Source organism: Strongylocentrotus purpuratus, unplaced genomic scaffold (genome assembly GCF_000002235.5).
Source record: "Strongylocentrotus purpuratus isolate Spur 01 unplaced genomic scaffold, Spur_5.0 spur5_scaffold_19, whole genome shotgun sequence".
In the NCBI taxonomy this organism is placed as follows: Eukaryota; Metazoa; Echinodermata; class Echinoidea; order Camarodonta; family Strongylocentrotidae; genus Strongylocentrotus; species Strongylocentrotus purpuratus.
The window spans coordinates 19779986-19798129 of record NW_022145604.1 but is presented as its reverse complement, the minus strand read 5'-3'; the positions used below and the strand labels follow the sequence as shown (position 1 = coordinate 19798129).

Sequence of the window (18144 nt, the reverse complement as noted above, 5' to 3'; positions counted from 1 at the left end):
TAAAAGGGATGTGATAGATCTTTCTTTATCTTTATGACATTTGATATGACATTCAAAGGTTAACTATGACAACTTTCTGTTAGGTTTAGAATAATTATGAATCAGTGAATAGGGGCGGCCAAACACGGAATGGAGTGGGTTGGGTCATAAATTATAGGGGGGCTTGGGCGGAATGGCCCCCCCCCCCCAAAAAAAAAAAATAATAATAATAATAAAAAAAATAAAAAAAAAAAAAAAAATAATAATAATAAATAAAATAAAATAAATAAATAACTTCAATCATTATTGATAATAGTCTTTATTAGAATAAATGTATATACAAAATAATTGTACTTTATGTACATGTATAGCTCGTCAACGTCTCTGCATTTTGAGTTTACAATCCTAAATTACAACAGACTAAAGAAAATGTAAATCTGCTTGAGTGATCTACAAATTTTCTCTCAAAGTTCCACTTAAACAGAAAATTATTTTATTTCAGTAAAAAAAGAAAGAAAGAGAAGCTACCTGTAGTTATGCTTGTTTATGAACAGCGATAAAGCATTAGATGAAATTAACGGTGGTAATTACAACTACTTAAAGGGACTTAAGTCATTTCAACGGTCCATCGACTGTATTCAATATGAAAAGTACCAAAAAAACTTGATTTCGAGTAAATAAGTGTTTAAAATCAATGCAAAGAATTAAAGAGAAGCGGCATGTGGATGGGGATAATGTAATGCATATACTATGAAAGTTCCCCTCTATACATTATATCTACATTGTATATTAGATATATTTGTACAAAATAGAGTTCATATATGATTATTCCTTTAAAAAATTACCATTGGCTTTAATACACTACTAAAGTTGATAATCTTTCAGTCAGGGATCATTTTTGCCATATTCAATAACAAATGACTAAAACTATTTCACCTACTTTCATAACCATGACCATTTTTGAAATACTACTTTAAGTACCGGTACTCCACAAAGATAAATTTTTGCAAATACTTATACATGAATGAGCTGTGAAATTGACAGATATCTAAGATTTTTTTTTTAAATCTGAAGACACAATACAAATTGTGTCCTTTTAAAGAACCGCATTGATACAGAAAGTCAAAACTCACTATGAACATGACCACAAAGAAAGCGGACAAAATATACAGTTCCTCAGGTAGACAAAGGAACATCCCTTCACTGCTATTATGTAAAAAGGTGAATATGCATGTGACACCTGTTCTACACATTTTTACATAATAGCAGTGAAGGGATGTTCCTTTGTCTACCTGAGGAACTGTATATTTTGTCCGCTTTTTTTTGTCAGTCATGTTCATAGTGACTGTCACTATCAAAACTTAATTTACATATTTCAAGCTTAGTCAAATTTCTACATCTGTTTCGATACACTACTAGTCACTTAAACGTCACTTAGTAACACATGTCAAAACATATTTTGCGTATTTTATTGGATTTCATACAGAAGCTACCTGATACTTCTAGTACAAAGGAAAGAGCACATAAAAATCACAAACTTGCCTGCATCTGGCGTTATAGAGAATGTTTGACTTTTGGAGAAGTTGAAAAATAATTGTCAGATCTTTTCTATTCTTTTTATATCAGAGATGAAGAGTAAGATAAGAAAAATGTCCACTGAAACAGATGGCTCTTCAATTAACCTCAAGTTCAACAAACGACAAGTAATAGGTAAATGTTGTCGACCACACTTTCATGCCACCTGTTTGTGTAGTCATATATACACATTTCTATGTACAGGGCATGTGAATTTTATCAAGACTGGGCCAATTTCTTATAGTTTTTACAATTCCAGAACCTCACAATGTAAACAAGTGACCAGAACTCAACATCACCTTAATTTAAAAGAGACACAAAGATCTATAATTTAACTTACATGCACCATGCCTTTGAAGAGACCAAACATCCCTATTTCTGGAGGATGAAATTGTAACTATATTATATTTTCACTGTTGACCATTGTTTGTCGTTTCTCAAATGTTGACAGTTTGAATCTTAGCTTTCTTGAAAAACATCTTTAAATGCTAATGGTTTGAGAAACCTTGGAATGAATTATCATAAGTTGCGTGTAATATTATAAGATATTGTTCTACTATCCTCAGCTATCGCCCGTATAAAACTACTCTCTGTATATTTACATCTAAAAGGTTGTACTGCTATGAGCCTTGAGCTGCTTTTTCTAGGCTTTTTGTTGCATCCTTCAGTTTTCCAACTAGGTCCTGCAAGATAAAAACACAATCATTTGTTTTATTAATTACAATCTAATTTGGCAAAATTGACTGAATAGCAGATAAGGATTTTCTTGTCTAGGTTTTTTGGCTACTGAAGAGATATTTTGAAAAATTTATTCTACATGTAATTTATGTATGCCATAAATATGAATTTCATAAATTCATTTACATGAAAAGGAGAACAATGAGTTTCATTAATATGAACAATAATTTGAAAAATGTATTCTTGTATAAATTCATGCCTGTTCATTTAGTCAAGACTACAATATTACTGCAATTGTTATTTAGACCATTGTTCCAGTCTGAGGTTCTGTTAAAGCCAATCTGTACTAGTGTGGCCAGGAGAGATTAGACCTCCCTGCATGGTCACTGACAGGTGGTTAATATCTCATCAAATCAGCTCTCAATTAACATAAGAACAAGGGGACCAAGGGGGACCAGCCGTTACCATTGTTTGCTATAAAGAGGGCGCAAGTGGCTATGAGTAGTGCAGTCCTGCTTTAAGTCCTAAATACATTTAAATACTAGGTAAACTGCTATTTGTGATATTATCATCACCATAATCATTATCCTAATCATCTTCACCAACACCACTATCAGCATCATCATTACCATCCTCATGCACTACCATCATTAACCATCATTACTCATTCATAATTATCATCATCACGTTCATCATCATCATCACTTTAATCATCATAACCTTTATCATCATCAACAAAATCACCTTCATCACTATCATCATCATCATCATTTCCACCACCATCACCACCAAAACCAACATTATCATTAACCTCATCATCATAATCATGATCATCATTACCATCCTCATCATCACTTGCATTTTCATCATCATCACCATCATCATCATCATCATCATCATCATCATCATCATCATCATCATCATCACCACCACCCTCCTCCTCCTCCTCCTTTTTTAAATTATCATCATAATCATCATCAGTGTCACCACCACCACCAACACCACCACCATCATCATCAGTTGAAACAAAACTCAACTCACCTGTAACTGTTCAAGCGAACAGCTAAACTGTATATCTTTGGCACCTCGATGACCCTGCTCTGTCTTGAGGTTTATCAGATAGGTCGGCTGATTGATCTTATCGATGTGCTTGTTCTGAGAATAAGACCCAAGAAAGGACAGTAACAATCTTCTTTTCTTACTACATAAAAACTGCCTACTTGATGATTGAGTGACAGCAATTTGTGATAATCAACATGATTCAAAGATAGAATTAATTATCAAATTCTAAGAAATCTTTTGGAGTGCATGTGCTTCGTTATCCAAATTATTATGGAGAACAGAAATATAATCGATTAGTAAATGCTTTTGAGTGCAATACTCCTATCATATAATGAAAAACATTTTGCCTGTACGATCTAATATGAAATCTTGAGCACTTTGAGATACAAATAATTTAACCCCTTACATTTCTACTCAGAAATTTCAAATAATTGAAAGTTTTTCCCAGAAATCAGATCATGCATTTTTCCTGCTCTTTTCCGCCCTAACTTCACTCACATGCAGTTATGAAACTCAAGAAAGATCTTGATCAATTTTGTCATGCTAAACTTATCATCTGTAGGGGAACATATCCAGTTACTGCCTTTGAAAAATCATGCAACTTGTTGTTTATTGTTTTGATAATGGTAGGGCTACATGGCTAAGTTCAAGCATCGATAACTTTTTCATAAATATTAATTTCCGCAAGAAATTTGCTCAGGTAATTCTTTCTGACTGTTCTGAATAGGAACTTAATGATTTTTAAATAATGATGCACACCTAAATAAGCACAATGCTCACTGCTGCATAGTGACATCCTATGTGTATCTCTGTTCATTGCACGATCGACAGCTAGTGTACCATATTTTATGCACATGTTCCTTGCAGTGTGTATGCTGTCATAGGCAAGATAGTTGCACGCCTTCATTGCGCACCAGAGAAACTTGGGTGATGGAAGACAGCCCTTGTGTCTAATAAGCCACTTGGCTCAGTGGAGAGGTAACTGGACAGGCTACGGTATACATATGGAAGCTAGCAAGATGAAACTAGGCTGACACTAGCTCACAGCTCTGTGAATGCACACAGATGGTCAATAATGGCATTTATAATACTTGCTGTCGTGAGAAAAGTGAGAACGATTCATTCACAATTCTCTCTTTGAGTTGTGCTCTTGATAGGAGTCAAAGTTGAATGGCTGGATCATTTGACTTGGGATGCAAAGGTCATGGGCCTAATTCACGACACAAAACTAGCCCATGTCCTTGAATAATGCATTTTGTTTACATTACCCCAAACCCAGCATTATATCTTAAACAAAACAAAACTCAAATCTATTGTCACTGGAGAAAGCGTTAGAGCATCCAATACTGTACATACCTTTAGATAGAAGTCTAACCGCCAATCCACATCAACGATATGAGGAGGAGTGTGACCGATGTTGCTCAGCATGGATCTTATCTCTTGCTTCTTCTCCTGGAAATGCTTGAGGAAGGCATCGATCCTATCCTGACTGAACTTATTGTCTTCTAAGATGGAGCTAACAATTCAATGTGGAAAATGAGGTTTAAACTAGATGGAATTTTAACTGCGCGCAGTCGAAAATGATGCCTCCGCCATAGAGCAATTTAAACAAGTTTGGAGTTTAAATCTCCAGTGGTTCTTGAGATATCATGATAACAATCTCAATGTATGGAATTTCATAAGTTGACCTCTGTGACCCTTGACCTTTGACCTACGTGCTCCAAAATCTAATCAGATTGTCTTCCTATGGTGATACACACTATCATTAAGTTTGAAGTTTAAATCTCCAGTGGTTCTTGAGATATTATGATAACAATCTCAATGTATGGAATTTCATAAGTTGACCTCTGTGACCCTTGACCTTTGACCTACGTGCTCCAAAATCTAATCAGATCGTCTTCCTATCGTGATACATACTATCCTAAAGTTTGAAGTTTTTACATCTCCAGTGGTTCTTGAGATATCATGATAACAATCTCAATGCATGGAATTTCATAAGTTGACCTCTATGACCCTTGACCTTTGACCTACGTGCACCAAAATGTAATCAGATTGTTTTCCTATAGTGATACACACTATCACTAAGTTTGAAGTTTAAATCTCCAGTGGTTCTTGAGATATCATGATAACAATCTCAATGTATGGAATTTCATAAGTTGACCTCTGTGACCCTTGACCTTTGACATACGTGCTCCAAAATCTAATCAGATCGTCTTCCTATGGTGATACATACTATCCTTAAGTTTGAAGTTTAAATCTCAAATGGTTCTTGAGATATCGCGCTAACAAACTCAATACAAGGAATTTCATAAGTTGACCTCTGTGACCTGTGACCTTTGACCTACGTACTCCAAAATCTAATCAGATCGTCTTCCTATGGTGATAAATGCTATTCCCGAGTCTTAAGTTTAAATCTTAAATGGTTCTTGAGATATTGTGATAACGGTCAAACGGGACGGACGTACGGACGGACGTACGGACGGACAACCTGAAAACATGATGCCTCCGGCACCACCTTCGGTGGCGGAGGCATAAAAATATATTTTATTGAGAACTGTATTGATACATATGAGTGCAAGTACAACCGCCTGGTTCCATTGCATTTGTACATGTAGGTCCTATTCGAAAGTATTTGATAATATAAAATTGCAATACCATTCTTTCCTGGAGATCTAGAGTAAAGTCCCATAAAGTACACATGTAAGTCTATGAACACCAGGAATGTCTACACTTTGGGGAAATGGGATTTCGAGTTACATGTAAATCTTGAGAAAAGTGAGCATCAGGAACCCTGAGACTAGAATACAATTTGATAAACTTCAATTGTGCAAAAAGTGCACTATTTATGATTTCTAATTTCGATTCTGTTATTTTCTGTATAAGCACAATTTATAATAACTGTAACAAACATCTGATTCTACATGTGTACATAATAATTCAAAGAAGAAATATGCCATGACACCTTCAATAAGAGAAAACTGTGGAGTTAATACTTCTAAAGATAGTTTGACACCCTTGAATGATGTTGGTTTGGCGAAGGGAGGAGGGAGTGAAAGAAAGGGAAAGAGCCTCCTCCCCACTCCTCTCAGTCACTTTGCTTCCTTGCATTTCATCAACTTGATCACTGTGATGAGACTTGTGCACTCTCCCCCCCCCCCCCAAAAAAAAAGGGGGGGGGGAGGGGAATAATAACTTTCACTGAATAGACGAATAGTACACCTGCAATCATTTTTACCCACCTGATGGAACTGTTGTCTGCATCATGTTTAGCTGCTTCTAACACCAGTGTATACAGGGAGGCATAGCTTTCCTTCAAGACTGCTGGTTCGATAGCTGACACTGCTCCATCTAAAATGAATGACAATTTGCTATTCTGATAATTAAAAAAAAATAATGAGACATGTTTTTTGTAACTATATTAATATTAATGTGGTGGGCCAGTAAATGAGTTGAAGATGACAAGTTCAAACATAAATGAAACACAGGAAGCTCGGAATTACAGTTGAAGTCCACTTTATTAAATATATATATCAGCCGAAGCTTCAATCGTTGCAAACGACGAGTATTATTATTATTTGAACATGGTAAATAAACTGCTTCTCTCAGAGGCTGGGCGGCCCTATTGATTGAAATTAGCAGCACATCCTAAACATGATAACGGAATGAAATAAACTCTCAAATAATATCTACTTTCAAATAATATCAACTAAAAAACTCCCTTCAAAATCCCGCACCTCGCATTTAAATACCGCGGCACCCGATGAGGCTTAGATATTACATGATATTGCCAGCCAACCAGGAGGGCTCTTACGAAGCCAACCAATTGCAAAACGGGATATATCCAATTACCCTTTAGGTCATCCGACCAATTAATTGAGGAGTTATATCTTTAATTAATTATAACCAATGACAAAGCATAATAGATGAGTGTTATCTGATCTAGTCACCGACAGAAATGGGAGGAGTCTATCTCTTCGCGAGAATGTCGCGTCCCCGGCAAAACAGTCTATTGTCTAACTTGTTATTGGAAATGAACACCTGTACATCTTGACGCAGGAATTCATTCCCAACGTGTTTTTCGAAATGAACACTTTAATCTAATGCAAGAATTCAAACCCAGGGGTTGTTTACCCGTTCCCGGCATACTATTGGAAACATAATTAATGTTCTTTAACTTTTAGGTGAATACAATTAATCAACCCAGCTCGGCTCTTATATGGCTCTAGTGCCCCCTTTAGCTCAAATGAGCGTACTACTACAAATCTCCCCTACTAAAACGATCTTGCACCTGCAGATCGTACAAAATTAAGAAAAAATATTAGATTACCAACTGGGAATCATTTAATCAAGCAATACATATTTGTGTTGCTTTAAAGCATAATTTTGTCAATATACTATCAATACAGCATATTTGGGCTGCATTAACCAACACTTTGACTTACGAATGTACTTTAACAAATTACAGTTAACATTCTCCTTGCAATGTCAAACACTCATTACCCAGGCATAATCACATTATACAACAATATCTAAATTTATTTATTTTACAACCAATTAACCAGAAAGACCCACGAATGCAATGTCCTGCCCACCATGTATAACCAACCAACAGAATATAATGTCAGGATGACGTCATGCCCTTCCTCTTCTTTGGAGCTGGATAACCCTAGACCCCCAAATCAAAGCCAGGCATAAACATCATCCCTTGATTTTAACTGCTCCCAAACATGGAAGGGTATAACCACTAAAATGACAACACAATGACATCCTGCAAAGTCAACTGGTATTGTAATAATAAATATACACAACCTGTTAAATAAACCACATTACAAACAACTTACATGCATATATTCCTTAATTCCATTCTTTCCTTAAACCCCCATGAGAAAGAGAAAAATTTCAACTGAGCAATCAACATCTTCACCATGAGAACCAAACATCTCACTGGAAGCAAGACTAAACATGCCTTATTATATACATACAATTAACACCCTTTCTCATAAACCTGTATAATTATGTATCATAATAATCTCAACATTCCCAGTCTCAGCAACAACCAACGGTCTATAATTATCTCATGGAATCTACTTCTAACTAACATTATAAAACTCAGACAAATCTATTTTGTCACATATGTATTAGTTAATTTCTACTAAAATTTGTAGACTCCAACTGTTTAATTTTATCTTTTTGTTTATATACAGTTACCAAACAAACATTATTAAGTACCAACTTGGTACAGGATGGCTTCTTTAAAAAAACATTAAATCACCTGTTATAACAATAATTTTGTACCTCGCAAATATATGAATAATATCAGGAAAAAAACATCATACAGGACAACTAATGGAGCTGGATATCCCAGACCTCCACAACGTACTCCGTATGATGTCACCTTCCATCTTTACAATATAAAATGCGTGTAAAGAAACCTATAACAAGTTAAAGCACCAAAATATTTGCATTCATAAATTTCGATACATTGAAATAATGCAGAATTCAGCAAAACATCATACCCAGATATCATTCCCACTATACCAACATTATGATACGGGATCGTATCATATCAAACGCCCTCCCCAAAACAATCAACCCTCAATTCACCCTAACCGCTAGTTTAGCATTTTGTAAATTTTGATACATTGAAATAATGCAGAATTCAGCAAAATATCATACCAAGATATCATGCCCACTATATACCAACATTATGAGACAGGATCGTATCATATCAGAGGATAACGCCCCTCTCCAAAACATTCAACCCTGAATTCATCCTAACTCCTAGTTAAGCATTTTATAAATAAGCTAACGAATCGTTATCAGTAAATATAACAAACGGGGCTCCAAATAAGTGATCTCTAAATTATCCATTACTGTCCATTTTAACAATCATTTAACTCTCATTAACATGAACCCAAATCTGGTTTTTTTTCTTCTGTATTTTGCAATGGTCTATTAGCATATGTTAAATGATGAGGCCTTCCATCCTCCCCTACTTGTGATAGGCAAGGCCCTAAACCTTTTAGGGAATTGTATCAATTACTAAAAACAAAATTATTTGAATAATCTGGATAACTGGTGCCTGAATCAACTTCTTTGAGCAAATTAAATGAATCATTCGTTAGAATAATCCACTCAAGCTTAAATAGTTTTCCTTTTTTTTCTTTCGTTTTACTAAATGGAGAATTAGTTGAACTGAATCAACGGTGCAGCTAACTTAGCAAATTGATAAACAAAACATCTTTAATATATACATATAATCCCAAGAAGCGCCCAGCCTCTATGAATTTGAATGTTAGCAAACATTTTTAAAACAATTATACTTTATCACAGAATAATCAATGTCTTTATAATCGCAAACGATAATTAAAATACCAAACTTTTCCTCCAATATGACCTAAACAACTCCCTTCCTATCCTAAGGAGTTCGAAATGCACTCACAAGGAGTATTGGCTAACAAAACAGTAGCCTTGGGACTTCACTTTTCTTTATCAATTTACTTAAAATATCTACTTCATTTTCTTCCAAATTATTCCCCCTTTACCTGACCCCTGGTAGTGGAGAACCACCCTTTCCCTTCCATCGGTAACCTCTTTCCTCTACTTTTGCTGAACAGGATCTAACAAAATGACCAAACCCCCCACAACGCCAGCAAGCACCCTTGCTTGATTGAGATTGAGATGTGTTATTTGAAACGTAATTGGGTGGAGATCGGGAAGTGGAGGAACTCTGACGCAATAATTGTAGTGGAGGACGACCGTTTCCCTGCCACTTGTAACCTCTTTCCTGTATTCTTAATGGACAGAATCTAACGAAATGACCAAAAATACCACAACACCAGCAAGGACTCCTAATTACTTGAGATGTGTTATCCTGAGGATGATTAGATGGAGATCGGGGAGTGAATATATTCAGACGCAACATTTGCTCTAAAATTTGTTTTTGTTTTTCCATTTCACTCATTATGATACTGATCAATATTAAGTGCTTATATTATACTAATTTAGATTAAACGTAGGTTTAAGTTTAAATAATCTATCCTATGCTTACATTAATGCTAGCCAAAATTTGAAGAGCAAACGGGTACAAATAATTTCACCAACACACAATAGTCGAACACTTAAACATTACTACAATATCTTTAAAGAATCTAGGACAAAAATCCAAAAATATCCAAAATTCAACGGACGTTTCAATTTATCAGTTCAGTTTAGTTCAGTTCTCACTGTCCAATTCTCGACTTTCAAAACATACCTCAGCTCAGCTTAATGTCTCCTTAATTAGCTCAGCTTGTCTCCTTATCTCAACTTGTCTCCCGCCGAAGGTTGCTCCCTACGAACTTGGCGTTGCAGACCAAAAAACCCAAGTTCAGCTGACAATCGAAGAATCATAAACATAAGGAACCTCCTTCAATTGCGTCCACGCTACTAGCAGGGTTGAGTATCGTGACGAGGCATCGGCGTTACTTTCCTCCCCCGAGAGCTTCCCGATACGCGTTCTTCGGGTGCCAGGCCAGCTGACAAACCAGCTCCGGAGAATTCAGCCAGACCTTGAGTAACTCCTGTACGGGGAACCTCCTAAAGGTAATACGATTCAGATCGCCCAAGTAGATATGGTGTGCAAAAATTTCCACGAGGGGCAGTCGACTAAACAATTTTTCGTTAGCACATACCAAACGTTCAATTTCGCGGCATTTTCTCCCGTCGCGGACGTGTTGGTAACAGGTAAGAGGGGGGTCTCGGGAAACTTCTCTCTCCGTGGTGATCCTAATCACATTCACCGGGAAGAATGTGCAATGTGTTCCAAGAAGGCCTCCAATTGCCCGTTGGCCCTTTTCGTACTGGACTACTCCGCTGAGCCACAAAAAAAACATGCCTTCAATAAACGCCACGATAATCTGTCGCTAACTCCACCGGTGAGAAACAGTTCAGCAGCAGCAACTAAAATACTTCTGTGTTCCGAGCAAATGATATCGAGTTCGAGTGGTGGGTCGGCACGACGAACCAGCGGTAACCGCTAGCAAGCCAACGGCAAACTTCGCCGTTAACTAAAGAAAGTTGCATTACCCCATCCGTACTACCAAATGTGGTGGGCCAGTAAATGAGTTGAAGATGACAAGTTCAAACATAAATGAAACACAGGAAGCTCGGAATTACAGTTGAAGTCCACTTTATTAAATATATATATCAGCCGAAGCTTCAATCGTTGCAAACGACGAGTATTATTATTATTTGAACATGGTAAATAAACTGCTTCTCTCAGAGGCTGGGCGGCCCTATTGATTGAAATTAGCAGCACATCCTAAACATGATAACGGAATGAAATAAACTCTCAAATAATATCTACTTTCAAATAATATCAACTAAAAAACTCCCTTCAAAATCCCGCACCTCGCATTTAAATACCGCGGCACCCGATGAGGCTTAGATATTACATGATATTGCCAGCCAACCAGGAGGGCTCTTACGAAGCCAACCAATTGCAAAACGGGATATATCCAATTACCCTTTAGGTCATCCGACCAATTAATTGAGGAGTTATATCTTTAATTAATTATAACCAATGACAAAGCATAATAGATGAGTGTTATCTGATCTAGTCACCGACAGAAATGGGAGGAGTCTATCTCTTCGCGAGAATGTCGCGTCCCCGGCAAAACAGTCTATTGTCTAACTTGTTATTGGAAATGAACACCTGTACATCTTGACGCAGGAATTCATTCCCAACGTGTTTTTCGAAATGAACACTTTAATCTAATGCAAGAATTCAAACCCAGGGGTTGTTTACCCGTTCCCGGCATACTATTGGAAACATAATTAATGTTCTTTAACTTTTAGGTGAATACAATTAATCAACCCAGCTCGGCTCTTATATGGCTCTAGTGCCCCCTTTAGCCCAAATGAGCGTACTACTACATTAAGCACATACGGTATTCATCCCAGGGGATGCTCAAGGTGCATTACTAAGTACTATCATTACCTTGTCTTTAGTCCAGCTGCCATAATGTGCTTTAACTTGGAGCATTCAAGGAATAATTTTGTCTAGGTACAATTTACACTGTATTGGACTTGGATGGAGTGGTAAATACATGTACATTACCGATAATATCGTTTTAAATACAAATAAAAACTAGTAAGAAATGTGAAAAACTTCTCAATCAGAGCCTAAGTATTAAATTGCACAAGAGCAAAACAGATGATGTTATGGTAATAACGATAATGATGATGATAATGTTAAAATTACTAAAAGCATAGGATCTCATTAATATTAATAAGAGGAGGATGAGGAGTAACACAAGCACGTAGAAATTTACGTACTGAGCGCTGTACTTTGAGCTAATGATTGGCTGATTTGCTCGAGCGGTTTTGACTTCAAGTTAGAGAGGGCTCACTTATGGTTATGCAAGGAGCGCAATGGTGTTGACCATACAAAATCATCATTTTTAATTTGGAGCATCGCATTCAAAACTACAAAAGTAAGTAGACCCTACTACAGTACAACAATAATTTCCATTTTCTCCCATTTGTTTTGTTCAAGTGTGTACAAAATTGATGCCTCTCAGCACGTATACAGCGCTAGAGGTCAATACGTGTTAGCATTGACTACTGCTTTGCTAGAGTGCTTTTTCTCTTGACTTTAATAAACTTTATTTCTTCACCTCTCCATTTATTTCTGCCCACTCTTTTCATCTATTCTTACCTCCTTAATGTTAGACCTCCTCCTCCTCATGTTCATCATTACTATCATCACCATTATCATCTTCTTATTATATTTTTTTCATCATTCATCATTTTTAATTTTATCCACATTGCATCGCGCATCGCGTCGTGTTCATGATTCTTCTTACGTCATCGTTATCCAGCATAGATTTCAACGTATGGGACTTGTAATTGTATATCAAAATAATGACCTAGACTCACCACCATCTTCATTACTACCAGGTTCCGACACGTCTGAGAATATTTTCTGCAATAATGGCTCAAAGGCTTTATCTTGTACTCTAGCAGAGCTCCCAGCCAACTGCAAACCTTCTTGAATCTCTGCAGAAATTTCCATTTTAGAGCTTGAACTGCAAAAAAACGCCTACTCTGATAATTGAAGTTGGAGACAAATCTTTGGAGAAAAAAAGTATGGTGTCTTTGAAACAGTAGATAGTGTAGTTGTATTCAGTGAGTTATGTGAGAAAAAAATATGCTTGAGTGATTTTTGATGTGTGTAATGAGTAGAGTAATAAGCAAAAACGTTTCTTGGAGTAGAAAAAAAAATTGGCATAGCCACCACTCTGACATGCTACATGCAGGCCCCGCGGAATGATTTTCAAAGTGAGGGAGGGGCCTAGCTGGGGGGGGGGGGGGGGGGGGCAGGGATAGAGAAGAGGTACGCCGGCTCCATCCTATTGTACATGTATACTACTGTATCCGTGTAGGCACACTAAACCACCACCATCATCTCCTATTTTTTGACATCTTACCCTTTTGATATTGTTTACTAGGAACTGATTGATTAATAATTCAATCGTTTTAAGAGGCACAATTTCACAAAATTTCCTCACAATCTTTGGTTTCCTTTTTTTCTCCTCCTCCTCCATAAAATCAACATCACCATCAGGCATCAAAGGGGGGAGGGGAGAGGGTGAGGTGGGTTCATTTTTTTTTTTTTACATGTGCCTCTCAAATTTGTTTGGAACAGGTGGCTTGAGCCCTCCCCCCCCCCTCCCCCCTCCCCCCCCCCCCCCCCCCCCTCCCCCTCCCCCGAACCTCCAGGACCGCTTTTGATTATCCTCCTCCTCCTCATCATCACAATGATACTCACCACCCACCTAATCAATCTATCCCTTATCATCATCACCAGCTACTCCCCTTTCCCCTTCGCTTCTCCATGGTCGGAATACTCCCCGTGGAGCGGGACATGTACACTATCATGTGCCGATGAGTGTACCCAATGACCGGAGTAACGATAATTACAATGTAAAGCGCTTAGAAACATACATGTAGTATTAAGCATCATACAAATATGATTAATTCATTATCCAGAGACGGGGACAGGGGGACACAGTGCCCCCACTGTTTCAAGTACCCAAAAGGTGCCCCTTTTTACATACGAAAAGTGCCTCTTTAACTTTGTAAGAAGTGCTCTTTAATTTTGACACGTGCCCCTTTCCCTTCAACAAGTTTCCACTTTCCTTTGCAGTAATTGTCCATTTTTCATTCTCATAAGTGCCCTTTTTAATCTCTAGTAAGTGGCCCTTTTCAGGTACGAGAAGTGCCCCTTGTCATTTTTGACAAGTGCCCCCATCACCTCTGATAATTGCCCTATTCAAATCAGAGAGGTGTCCCTTATACTTTGACAAGACAGTGCCCCTTTTTCTTTGTAAAAAGTGCCCCTTCCCCTTTTAATAACCAGGCCTACCCTTTTTTAACTCGGATAAGCGCACCTTACATTTTCACATGTGCCCTTTCTCCTTTCTAACAAGTACCCCTTGTCCTAATGATACGTGCCCCCATAAAGAGAGCCCCTTCTACTTCTCACAAATGCCTCTTTTCATCTTTGGTAAATAATTTATTTCAGATACGAGAAGTTATGCCTTTTCACTTTAGATAGGTGCCCCCTTCAGCTCCGATAATTGCTCTTATTCACATCAGAGACATCGTTTAACTTTACCTCCCCCTCCTGAAAAGTGCTCTCTTCATCTCTGATGTGTATCCCTTTTCACTTCTAATAACTGCTCCTTTTATTTTGACATGTGCCCTTTTTCCTATCTAATAAATGCTCTTTTTCCTAATTCTTATAAGTGTCCATTCCCCCTTTCATAATTACCCCTAAGTTTTCATTTCTTATAAGTGCCCCGTTTATTTTAACATGTGCCCCCTTTATTCTTTTTGATAAGAGCCACTTCTCCCTTTTCATAAAAGCCCTCTTTTACCTCCGATAAATGCCCCTATTAAAATCTAGTTGGTACGCCTTTCTTTCAACTAAAGCACATTTTCCTTTGTTATAAGTGCCCCTTATTCATTTTCATAAGTGCCCATTTACACCTCTGATAATTTCTCTTTTAATAATTCAACTCAATTCAATTCAATTCTTTTTATTCATCCAAATTCACAAGAATACATGGAAATTTGTTTTGGTCACAAATTGTAAAAATACGTAAGATATATATATATATATATATATAAGTGCCCCTTTTCTTTTCTAATACGGGACCTAACCCATTTTCATAAATGCCCCTATCAAAATATGATGAGTGCCCCTTTTCCGTCGGCAAATGTCCATTTCCCATTCACCTTTTTTCATCCCGTGGTGAGTGCCTCTTTTTGAAGATGTAAGAGGTGACCAATTTTCACCTCTGATAATTACCCTTTGTACTTTGACACGTGCCCCTTTTTCTGATAAGTGTTTTTAACTCTTTCGAAAAGTGTCCCTTTTCCCTCTCATCATTAAACGCGCCCCTTATTTCAAGCGATTGAGAGCAATTTACGCTCGCTCGCATTTATATATTATATAATGTTATTATTTATCAAAGGTCGTTTAGTCTTCCGTTACGAGAATGTGCTTATGACCCCATCAGGATTGTTTCTCCTCCCCCTTTCATAACATGTACATTTTCTCTTCGCTCGCTCGCATATGAATTTTTAGACCATCTCACCCAACTGCGAATTATTTTTCAAAATGCTTTGCAATCTTGTGAAGAGTATCCGAAGTACCATGTCTGTTTTAATCTTAACTATACGCACGCCTCAACGTACAAAATGCATTTATAACACAACATACTCTGTAACAATTTTGAACAGGTTTTTATTCTCAAAGAATATTTCATATTTTCACAAACGACTGTGGCAATGGTTCATGATGATTAAAACATGGAATAATAACTTTAATAGAACTAAGGATAACGCTTTTTCAATCCTGCATTACAAAAAGATTCAATATTTCTAATTTCACCTTTCATAGAAAACTTCCGAGGACACATCTATACTCATTCTAAAAAGAAACGTCTAAATTACCACTGTGCTTCATATTGATTAAAACAGAGGAAAGGTATGAATTTACAGGAACTATTGGATCAAGTTAAAAATTTAACATTTCTGATCACTTCTCACTTCATCGAGAAATCAAGAGGACAAAACTATATTCTTTAACAATTTTAAACACATTTTAATATTATTCTCAAAAAATACCTCATCACCACTGTGGTTAGTGTTCGAGTAAAAAAAGAGAGAGATAATATGCATTAAAACAACCGCTTTTTAAATCTATAAATTCAGATAAAATGTCCATTCATCGATAAAATATTGAAAACAGACACGACAATAGTCTTTAACCATTTCGTTAACACATTTTTCTTAAACAATACTTTACGTCCATTGTATTTCTTCTTGGATTTAACAGAGATAAAGATTTTTTTTTCTCCAAACTTAACTCAAATTTTATAGAAATTAAAGAGGAAACGATACTTGATTAAAACATTTTGAAAAGACTTAAATCTCGAAGATCAACCCATATGCTGGGATTTAAAAAAGCGATGATACGAATGAATTAACACGATAACAGCTATATCAATTCAAATTACTAATTTCATGAAATAAGGATATTTTATTTATTTTGAAAAGACATTTCATTTATTTTGAAACGATCTGTTATAATCTCTCAGAATACTTCAGAAGCACTGTGCTCTATGCTTGAGGAAATACAGAGGGATGAAAAATATTATTTTTTCCTTCATATTAGATTGCATTAAGTCAATCAACATTTTTTATTAATAGATCATTGATCATATATCATAGAAATTTAGGGGTAAACGAAAATAATCCGTTATCATTTTGAACAGGTTTTTAATAAGTAATCATTCTTTATAACCGCTGTGCTTTATCTGTAATATGATAACGGTTATTTTTATTAGAAGATGGATAATCCCTCAAGTCAGAAATCAACATTTCCGATGCACTCGTATTCCATCAAAATTCAAAGGAGAACATATATTTTAGTGCGACATCAACTTGTTGCCTTTAAATTCTCTTCCATTGCTTCCACTCTGTAACAGTGAGGGATCCATAATACCGGGGAAAGGGGCATCGTTTTTATGAATATCTCGATTACAAAAAAAAGACATTTGATAAAGATACTCAAAAGTGAGTACGTCTGGTGAATGAGCAGGCGCTGAAATGCGGGAAAACAAGTACAGAGAACAAAATCCGGTCATAAATATTACGACTCGCTAAAATGGAATGGAATAAAAAAAGAGATCAAAATTTATCCGATAAAGATACGATGTAATATGCAATGCAATGTCTATATCGTCACCATGGACATCATTTCTACCCTATTCTGACTTGGTGGGGGGGGGGGGGGGGAGGATCATGTGAGCGGTACTCTTTATATGCGTGTCAATATCCGTGCAAAAGTCGCTTCGATTCGATTGGATATTCCGTGGCAAAGATTTTAAAACTTGCCTTTAGAAAGCCCAGTCAGAATAGGGTTAAGATATCATGACCAAAAGCTGAACCAAAATGACATCCAGTGTTAAAAACCACTCCCCATGAGTGAAAAACAAAGAACAAACAAAGTCTTTTCCTTTAGACGGTCCTGGATATTACACACTCACAAAAACACAAAACACACACTTTCAAGACATTGGAACAGTTCCTCGTTGGAACAGTTCGATTGTGATCCTGTCTTTACTGCACTTAATGGAGGTCTTAGGACCCGACAGAAAATTATTTTGTACAGAAACCATGGGTCCATCCTCCACCCTTCCTCATCAGCTAACAAGCAATAGCTTACTGTCTTCTTGTTGTACCGAAATAGTCCAGATATACAGGTCAATCTATAAATCACTCCATACTGCTCAG

At 36.7% G+C, this 18144-nt stretch overlaps 1 protein-coding gene across 1 annotated transcript; it reads right to left on the bottom strand.

Moving 5' to 3' along the window:
- Positions 1-1373: 1373 nt before the first annotated feature.
- LOC583468 (COMM domain-containing protein 3) lies at positions 1374-13415 on the bottom strand. Its single transcript, XM_030990532.1, has 5 exons — positions 13216-13415; positions 6534-6642; positions 4651-4810; positions 3274-3387; positions 1374-2237 (listed from the first exon to the last, which is right to left on the bottom strand). The coding sequence occupies exons 1-5, from the start codon at positions 13349-13351 to the stop codon at positions 2175-2177; spliced, it is 582 nt and encodes a 193-aa protein (XP_030846392.1). The 5' UTR covers positions 13352-13415; the 3' UTR covers positions 1374-2174.
- Positions 13416-18144: the final 4729 nt, after the last annotated feature.